The sequence below is a fragment of the Mizuhopecten yessoensis genome, unplaced genomic scaffold (assembly GCF_002113885.1).
Source record: "Mizuhopecten yessoensis strain PY_sf001 unplaced genomic scaffold, ASM211388v2 scaffold631, whole genome shotgun sequence".
NCBI lineage: Eukaryota > Metazoa > Mollusca > Bivalvia > Pectinida > Pectinidae > Mizuhopecten > Mizuhopecten yessoensis.
The window spans coordinates 33,979-44,236 of record NW_018403643.1 but is presented as its reverse complement, the minus strand read 5'-3'; the positions used below and the strand labels follow the sequence as shown (position 1 = coordinate 44,236).

Sequence of the window (10,258 nt, the reverse complement as noted above, 5' to 3'; positions counted from 1 at the left end):
GGGGGGGGGGGGGGGGGGGGGGGCAAATTTACCCCTCCTTTGATTCCAGTTTTCTTGTGGTGAGGTGAAGACCTAAACCGTATCATAACAAAAACACCCATTAACATTCAATAATTACTTGGTTAGTTTTTCGTAGAAGCATAAATTAAATTTTCTCAAAACAGCCAGAGTTTTCACCCAAAAGACGAATATTTTCAAACAAATATTGCACTAAAGGATTATTTATAATGCAACCGAAACTACGGATCATATGCTTCAGTAAACATATAAAAAACTTGCTTTGGTTAGTTATCAGATATGTACGGACAAATCAACAGTCAGAAGTCATCTCAATCAATGATTTTTTCCCGACAAAAAATGTGTTCATCTTAGAATAAAAGTATCTTATAACTTGTGTATACCAAAAATATTTTGCTTATAGATGGACTAGGCCCTGAACTACCAGTGACAAAAATATCAATCCAAAATATGTGGTCGAACATATTCCAGAAAAGGATCAAATGACTATATGATCTATAGATAAATATTCATCACTATATGTAAAGTCTAATCATTAGGATTGAAAACTGACCGAAAAGAAGAAAAAAAATGTTCTAGTTTGGATGGAATGAGTATTTAATCAACAGAGATCTTCGCAACAGAGAAGATATTCGGAAAAGATTCGATGTTTGACTCCTTTTCAAGATGGCCACCAAAACATTCATTGTACTGCCCAAGCAGTTGTCAGATTCATAGACAACTATCAATGGAGTTCAGAGATTATGTGTTTGTTTTCTACTTTGCTTATAAATATATTTAGGTAAGACGCCGTATGAACAGCTGATGACATTTACAGGTAATGTTTTGCAAGATGCAAGAGTATGAAATGTGTTCGAATGGCAGACATTTTTAAAAAATAAGGAAGAAAAAATTATGCAAGGTTTGTTTTCAAACTGGTGATTCTAGATTCACAGAAAGAAACTTATTTCAAGCTTTGTCGGAACTTATTTGCCCTTGGGTGCAACTGTTTTGGATTTTGAAGATTAATATGATAGCCAAGATAATAAAGTATACTTGATGTAGGAGCACACATTCCCATAGTCTTTGACCAACTTGGCATCGGCAATAGTACTATTTTATTGGATTATTATCATTTGGTGTCGTGTTCTGAATTCATACGTTATATTTCGTCTGGCCTTTGTGTCTGAAACAAATCTGATAAGGCATGAGGTCTTGAGAGTGCTGATACACCAATATTTCATATTTTTTTTACGAATTCTGACTTTGCTCCCTCGGAGAGAGTAAGGTTGTTTTCACCTTCTGAGCCAAACAGTTTGTTTTTGTTAGTAGAAACTTCATTTGATGTGCAAGGTCTCTGTCTGTTTTTTCAGTTTCCGGTGACAAGTTGGTCCCCGTATCCAATTGAGACATGCAGTCACAATCTTAAGCACTGCCGCAATTATATCGTTGAAGCAATTTGATATTAATTGAGTTCTAAAATTATCCAATGCTTAAGATGACTATGATATAATCTATCGGAATTTAGTAACTGTTCTGTCCATGTTAGCCTGTAGATCAATGTTATCTCTGATCAGTTTTAAGAAATGAGGACACACTGGTATTAATACCCGATGTCTCTAACATTGGCCGGACATCTCTAAAGCCACGATCAACAATTACATTGTCGACTTGCTCACACGTTGTGACCTTGTCTATGTTTTTTGCTAAAATGCTTGCATATTTCGGGCTTCCAGAGAATGGTTCTACAGTGTCCAACATGTAGCCATCAGGTAGAGCTATGCTCATGAATTTAAGATAATTACGCTTCTTCTGGCAACCGTAAGTCATTATCTGAAGCTTATGGCCAGCCCTTTTTTAATATAAATATATGTACCATCTATCAAGGCTGTCACATTGTCTCCAAAGAATGTTTCCGATAATAAAGTATTTGTGAAAATGTATGTTCCCTACTCAAATGGTAAGGACTAAGGAACACTGGAACAATAGATTTATGCAATACTTGTACTACAGAAGGAAGGGGTTTTGAAATACTAGGCAGGGAAATTTAAAAAAAAAGAAGAGAAAACACTTAACTACAACATATATCAGTTGTCATCATAACTCAAAACAGTAAAAGAGCATTTTGTGTAGTTTTGGTATATGCTAAAGAAGAAAGAAAAGTGACAAAGTATGAATGGATTTTGAGAAACAGTTCGTTGATCAACCTGTCCAAGATCTGCAGTCAGGGTCGTCCAAGAGACAAAAATTGAGAGTAAAGGCTGATTGGTTCTTTGATAAGATGTACGACATTCTAAAAGGTAATCAATTATTTCAGGTGACCGAAACAATAATTGAGAATTCAAACAACATCTTTCTTATAGTATAACCTGTGTATAAGGGTTCAGGTCATTGCTAATAAGAAGAAAAGAGAATGCCCTCACCTTTTTGGGTACACCGGGTACTTTGTCGTGCGGAATTTCCACCACTGAATTGTTGCATACATATTTGAAATAACACCACTTCTTCATAGAATAACAAATTTTGGTATACAAGAATAATAAGAATGAAAAATCCTATATTTTACATTTAAATTTTCACAAAATGTTCGATAAAACTCATTCTGGATGATAAAAATATTATTAAAGAACAACATGAAAGAAAAGGTTCTTTCCTAAGTATTACGATGCACAAAATACAATTTGTTTTTCAGAAAAATGCTTTCAGGCTGATATTCCATTAATCGACCCCCATGCTGTAATTAGGTTAATAAATCATCTAAATAACTAGTACAGTCATTCAAAGTAATAATATCGGATGAATAAAGGTTTGAAAAGAGTTAAAAGAGCAGCATAAATTTCGTAGCATTTCTGAAACAAGAATTATGAGGGGGCAGGGTCCTACATGTATGTGAATTTAACATAGCTGGAAATAGTCCTTTTTATATGGTGGCTGATATATGACATTTCGTCTTTTCGCTTTGTCGTTATTTCGTTATTTCGTTATTTCGCTTGGCGTTATTTCGCGGGCGACAAAGCGAAAAGACGAAATGTCATATATTAGCCACCATGCTTTTACTATCCAGAAATGTAAATACTCGTTTTCAAAAAGTATGACAGAAACGAATGTTTGTAATATATGCACATATCCATGTTATTTGTTTGAACATATCTGATGCTTTTCCGTAAAATGAAATATAAATAATACATTTATTATATAAAAACATACAAAGTACGTTGACTCGCAAAGCTCTTTTTGATACTTATTACTTTTTAAATTCATCAAACGTTTTGCAACCAAGTGTTTTGTAGTTAGCATAGCAAAGTGCGAAATTATTACAAAACGGGTTACATCAAGCACATGATAATTAGCAAATGCCGTCACAAAACCGTCACATAAGGTAATGAAAATAATATGTTTTTCGTTTTATATCATTCAGGCTGCCAAATCGGAAGTTATGGTAACCACAGCTGTAATGATACTTGCCCAGAAAGCTGTTACGGGGGAAACTGTAACGCTATAACAGGATCCTGCTTCTGTGAGTCCTACTAGACACATATTGAGCGTATTTATAAAGTAAATCTTATTTCGATATACATACGCACTGTACAAGTAAAACGTATTTTTTACAAAGGTACTGGAGTTTGGGGTTACATGGACTTTTTAATGCTGCAGTATCTTTTTTATTGTACTTTCATTATTTTGAAACACTAAACACCACATCCTTGCATCTTTAAGTAAATATATGTTAGTGAGTGGCTTAAAATAATCTGTTCCACAAAATACCAGTTTGAGTTCTTTATCGAGTTACATGTACATTGCAGCGCCATATTCGAAATGTGGAAAGTCTCTGACAAAAACAACATGTGTAACAAATATCAATATGATACTCATTTATAGTATTTTGACATTAATGTTACCACTTGTGGAAAAAAAAAACTGAATGTGTAAGAATAATTTACGCCTCACGATGATATATAAATAAGTGGTTTGTTGATATATCCTTAAATCAAATGCTGATATTTAAGGGCAGATCAGTAAAATTAACTACCTGATGTAAACGTTATGTATATAAAGGTGTATGTTTATGCATGTTAAGTATTGCTACATGTTCGTGTATACCTTACCATTATTTGCATTGGTGTACATAAACGGTCGTATTCTACTGGAAATCTTTATATAAGATTTATATTACATTTTGATAATTTGTTTTAGCTGTCAAACCAACCATGCTTGCTTCCAATGCATATTATGTTACTATAGTTTACCCTCAAAACAATTATATTAATATTTACATTACAGATTGTTTCCCTGGAATGTTTGGTGTTTTCTGTGAACAGCATTGCTCTGCTAACTGTAACAACACTTGCGAGAAAGAGTCAGGTCATTGTATAGGTACGTTTGTCGAATTTATTTTGCACCTTTTTACCTAAATTTATCTGTTCTTCCTTTCCGTAGTATGTTGATGCATTAGTAGGCAGTTCTTCAATGTGTTCGAAAATATAAGTTCAAACAACAGCAATGCTCATGGGATAAACTACATGGACTTGTTCTGTAATCAACAATGAAGGATAAAGTAAATTGCCGCGAAGCACATGTAAATTAAACTATATCACTAAAACTGATATGGCTATACTTAATAATCAGTGAAGTTTAATATCACATGAACATTTATACTATCTTAATAATATTTGAAAGGGTGGTCGGATGGCACGTTTGATAGCGCACTCACTTTCTTCCGTCCACGAAACCACATATTTCACAGTCTCACATCACCCCATATTAGAATATATAATGCTCGGATTGCTTTTATTTCTCTGCGTCTGATTTTATTAGTGCAAATATATACCTCAATGAGCATCGAGGTGTTAAGCAATGTTTAGTAAGGTATTTGGATCATAATGTATTAGAAAACACGACTTCAGCCGAAGAATTGAAAACATTTTACGCGTATAGATAAGAATAACACATTACGTTTTACATGTCAGTGTGAACATCATATAAACGAATGTGGGTAATTTCGTTCCCTGATATTTTGTCCCTTTTCAAAGAAAATTGTTTCCTGTATATAACATACATGTCAAAACAGAAAAGAGATATCGTCAATTTATAAGAACATTAATACGTTTAGATATATGGTTTATATATGTCTGCGATAGCTGAAGTCTGTGTTTTTGTTTACCTTGAGTAGAATTATAGTGTGATAAAAACTCTAATATATCAACCTGTGGATGCTTAGATCTTACAATATGCCTTTAGATTATGATTGGATTTTTAGGATAACCACTCAAACGTTGTTGATTGCCGAAATTGCCTACTGTGCGACTTACGTAATATCCTGTTGTGTTTGTTACTGGTTAAATAGTTCAGTCGGATTAGAAAATATCGGGGTAAATAATAAGAGGTATGTCTGACCTTCAGGAATAAAATGTTATCCTTCTTGAAAACCTTATTTACATCCATACATTTCTTTATGGTAATTTCTATATATTGCTTTCTTTGTGTGTATCTTATTTCCTTTACTTATTATTATTGGTTTCGAATTCCGCTTTATTTTTCCAACAGCCACTAACGATTTCCTCATTCATGACTCATTGGTTTAACCTGCTAGGATGTCATTTTTCATTTAGAGGTAATGTTTAATGGCAATTGTTTCCCCTATCGGAAACACATATTATGTATTTTCGAAGGGAAAAATGTGTTTTTCAGATTTAAACACGAATATTATGGTAGAAACAGGTATCAAAACTCGTGATGATTAGTTATCCTCTTATAACTCTCGTTGGTTAATTTTCAAATTGAAAAGACACTCGATTAACTCACTCAAGTCAGATACACATGATAAGCATCCCTCACTCGTTTGGGAAACTCTATTAAATTCAACTGACAATTTGTGTCCTGCTTGATATAATCCATATGTTTTAATAACCTTTAAAAAATCACTTTTTAGGATGCAAACCCGGAAAAAAGGGGGACCTGTGCAATGCTAAATGTTCCCCAAATTGTGTAATATGCGATCAGACGTCCGACCAATGTTTCGGTAAGATATGACAATACACACGTTTCAATTAAATTTTCTTTACTTGCTTTTTTGTTTATTTTTTTTTTAATATGGTCATTGTTGTGATTGATTGTTAATCATATTGTATTAAAATAGGACAGTTAGCTCTTATATTAGCACAATGTAATGCTGTGTTTAAAATCTCTTTGCCAAATAGGTGGGGTTGTTTTTTAAATGTAAGTGATAGCATGTCACATCCTTGTATTACAGTCTGTGTTAACGGAAAGTACGGAGACGACTGTGAGCAGGATTGTTCTCACAACTGTAAGAACAGATCGTGTATGAAGGAAAATGGATATTGTCTAGGTAATTAGCAAATATATAAGTTTAATGGAATGTCGTATTGCAAATATTTATAAACCATATCGTTTTCCAGATATTACCTTACCTTTAGCGTTTTATTATGAAGATCACAAATTTAAATAATATCTTAATAATTACTGTAAAAATAAAAAGGGCAAATCGACTTAACAATAAAAAACACTACAAGAAGGGAGAGCGGGTAATCAAAAACGCATGTTGGAAGGCACAGTAATATCGACTGTGCTTCTGAATTTCCACGACTACAGAGCTTCTGTTTTTCTATCTTACATAAGACAATCTCATTTTCTAGATGTAATCTATAAGGTATAATATGCTTATATTACAGACTGTGTAAACGGAAAGTACGGGGACATGTGTGACCAAGATTGTTCTGACAACTGTAAAGACCAATCATGCATGAAGGACAATGGGTCCTGTCTCGGTAACTAGAGTATAGACTTAAGCAGATATCAATTCTGTGGATATTTTTATTGTTAACCCAGTATTACACAGTAGTATATAACATTCATATTTTCGATGAAAATCTTTTGATGAAAAACCTCCTAAAATATTTGTGTGAAGATGATAAATAAACATAGCTCTATATTTCTCTCTTTCTTTTATTAGGCAAATGTTCACATATTCAATACCAAAAAGACGAATCGAACTTATTCTTAAATGTATCAGAGTATAGAATGTTTGATATTGATATTTTCTTTCTTTTTAAAGAATGCATTTCTGGAAAATATGGTAATGATTGTACAAATGATTGCTCTGACGACTGTAAAGGCAAAACATGCATAATGAGCAATGGACATTGTATAGGTAAGCAGTATATTATATACAATTTCTTTGTGGTTAACATGACAACAAACATATATTGCAACATTAATTAAGTATCATCAATAAATCATGCAAACAAAATGTATATTACGCTAAAGGTATATACCATGTCTATTCTAAATTTTAAATCAAAGCGTTCAACATCACACTGCTGACTATTGAGTGCAAATATAATTTATTTTAATTGACATTGTCCTTAAATCACATTGAAACAAAATGACATATCTTATGTAAAGAAATAACTCTTATCTAATGCCATGTAGTACATGTACATGTTCAATGTAAATCCCAAATTACTGGAGGGCTTTGATGACGACATAGGATTTTGTGCACAGATAAACCCGATTGGAGATTGAGTGGCCACCGTACCATCAAACAGATTGCAACTAACATTTGCCNCCCCCCCCAACCCACACCCACCCCTCGGCGACAGATTTGGGTGTTATAAGTCGTAACCTATGCTTTATTACTGATGCACTCCTCTTAATACTTATGTAATTATGTAATTGTATAATTATTTTTTTATTTTGTCTTGTTAACAATAACAAACATACCTTTTAGATGTTTTAAAGCAATAAATTGGGTTTATATAAAAGAATGCGTTAACAGAAAGTACGGGGACGTGTGTGACCAAGATTGTTCTGACAACTGTAAAGACCGATCATGCATGAAAGAAAATGGATATTGCCTAGGTAATTAGTATACGCCTAACGGGTACAAATACTGCACAATAAAAGTTATTTTTACATGTCTATATTTTCTAGATATAACATTTAGCAATACAATTATGAAAACCATATAAATGAACGTATGTTAGATTATGGCAATACTTACTAGCACACTATTAAAAGGGTTAATCGAGTTAATAACAAACACATGTGTATGCAACATTTGAAATATGGTCTGTATGCGTCATTGGACAAAATCAATCATTTTACAGAATGTGTTCCTGGCAAACATGGTGATGATTGTACAACTGATTGCTCTGACAACTGTAGAGACAAAACATGTGTGAGGAGCAACGGACATTGTATAGGTAAGTAGTATATTATATACAATTATTGCATAGTTAACGACGAAAGAGCAATTCACTGTGCTATATCGAACTGGGATTCGTCTTAATTCATTAATTCCAATTTGTTCAAAAAATAGAGAATATTTTCAATCACCATCTATCGCCAAATCGACAGCCGAGAACGTTATAAAAGTTTTAAAACCTCAATCATATATTTGATATATGTCATGCACGGTAAGCCAAATTGACCACATATCACAGTAAAGACAAATTAAATTCAATGTTTATTTATATATATCCATATATATGTATAGGTCTCATAAGTAATAACGACAGAATGATCCAATATTGGCCCTTTATCCGAACAAACAGATTTTAGTTGGATGCGTATTACTTAAATAGGTAAATGGGCAAAGAAGTAGTTATCGACAGTGCAGACAAAAACAACTGTCAAATATTCATGACGATCTGCCCCTTTATAAAGAAAGGAACATGAAAATTTACACATCACAACATGTAACAGAGATAAACAGTCACCATGAAATAATGATACATTAAAATACATAATCAAACAGAAGTTACTTATATTAGATATGCTGTTGTAATCGCATATCCCCTTTATTAACTTGTAACCGAAAGCTAAATATAGTAAATAATTCATCTTGTATACGTAAGTACAAATGAATTATTACTAAAAATTCTGAATGAATGTAGAGAGAACAATCTTATGTCGTAGCTATTTAGAAACATTGAACGCCGATAGTTCTAACCTTTAAATAATCACGTCCAAAATGTACCTATTTATTATGATGGAATACTTATTTAATATATTTTACTGACAATGTCTTATCATCATACGTAACGAAACGAGACAGGCATGGTTAATCATGAATGCATAATCTTTAGTTTATGTCGTATGCAAGTTAGACTATGTGCAAGTTATATTTTGAAGCTGTTAAGGGGACAAATGCTGTTTTGTATGGAGTAGGGAAACCGACGGAGGGGTAGGGGACTAACAAACATAACTTCCCTGGTTCAGTTACCGCTGGGGAAAAAAACGAATATCTATGGAGAGCTACCCACGCTTGTTGTGTATCTCACGCTTAATGACACAGTAATAATCGACTATTCTTGTAAGCGTTCAATTCTACCAAGGCATACCTTACAATTGGTATTGTAATGTTTCTGTTATTTGGTCCTTTTGAACAAAAAAGTGGAATATTTAAACAAAGAATGTTGATGATATTATATTGTATGTTTATGTTACAGAATGTGTCAAAGGAAAGCACAGTGACGTTTGTGACCTTAATTGTTCTGACACATGTAAAGATAAAACATGCTTGAAGGAAAATGGATTTTGTTTTGGTAAATCTTTTTCTCATTATATAATATTGATTTAATAAAATATCATATTCCAATAAAGTATCAAATTTTAAAAAAGAATCTTCCTATTTCATTTCAGCGGTCTTAACACGTATATCATTTATTTCTATGATGTACTTAATGTGAGGCAATATCAGATTTAATCACATTAAACACACATTGATGTTTTAATGTACTTCAGTGTCTGCGTTATTTGACTAAGGATATAAACCTTGCACATATATTTTGTAAGCAGTGCACCTCATCTACTGTGTTGACTTATGGAATATAAATGCATGGTGACATACATAATGTTTATTTTCAGACTGTATTCCTGGTAAAACAGGCGAACTGTGCACTTCCAACTGTTCTTCTAACTGTGTGACATGTAACCAGACATCCGAACAATGTTTTGGTAATGATAGCTTCTCATTGTCATCACTGTTAATTTGTTTGTTGATGGTTTAGTAGTGCTACAATAAATGTAAATTACTGCGCATAAGGGGAAGTAACTCTTACAATAGTTAATTCTTGATGATGCGCTCATCCAAATCACAGGCTACTTCTTTCTCGTGAAATTCCTTGATCCATTCAACATTTAGGACATCACAGTTTCCCTTAACACAAATACTTTAAATCTTAATGTTATTATTTTAGAATGTTTTCAACGGACACATGATGACATGTGTATCATTTCC

General features: G+C 32.9%; 1 protein-coding gene across 1 annotated transcript in view; it reads left to right on the top strand.

Moving 5' to 3' along the window:
* Nucleotides 1-10,258, top strand: part of LOC110451226 (cell death abnormality protein 1-like) — a 34,193-nt gene that overhangs the window by 15,627 nt on the left and 8,308 nt on the right. Inside the window, exons 4-10 of the mRNA XM_021499145.1 lie at nucleotides 3,416-3,514; nucleotides 4,279-4,371; nucleotides 5,927-6,016; nucleotides 6,248-6,343; nucleotides 6,687-6,782; nucleotides 7,070-7,165; nucleotides 8,124-8,219. Coding sequence (XP_021354820.1) covers nucleotides 3,416-3,514; nucleotides 4,279-4,371; nucleotides 5,927-6,016; nucleotides 6,248-6,343; nucleotides 6,687-6,782; nucleotides 7,070-7,165; nucleotides 8,124-8,219 — 666 coding nt within the window. The remainder of the gene's footprint in view (nucleotides 1-3,415; nucleotides 3,515-4,278; nucleotides 4,372-5,926; nucleotides 6,017-6,247; nucleotides 6,344-6,686; nucleotides 6,783-7,069; nucleotides 7,166-8,123; nucleotides 8,220-10,258) is intronic.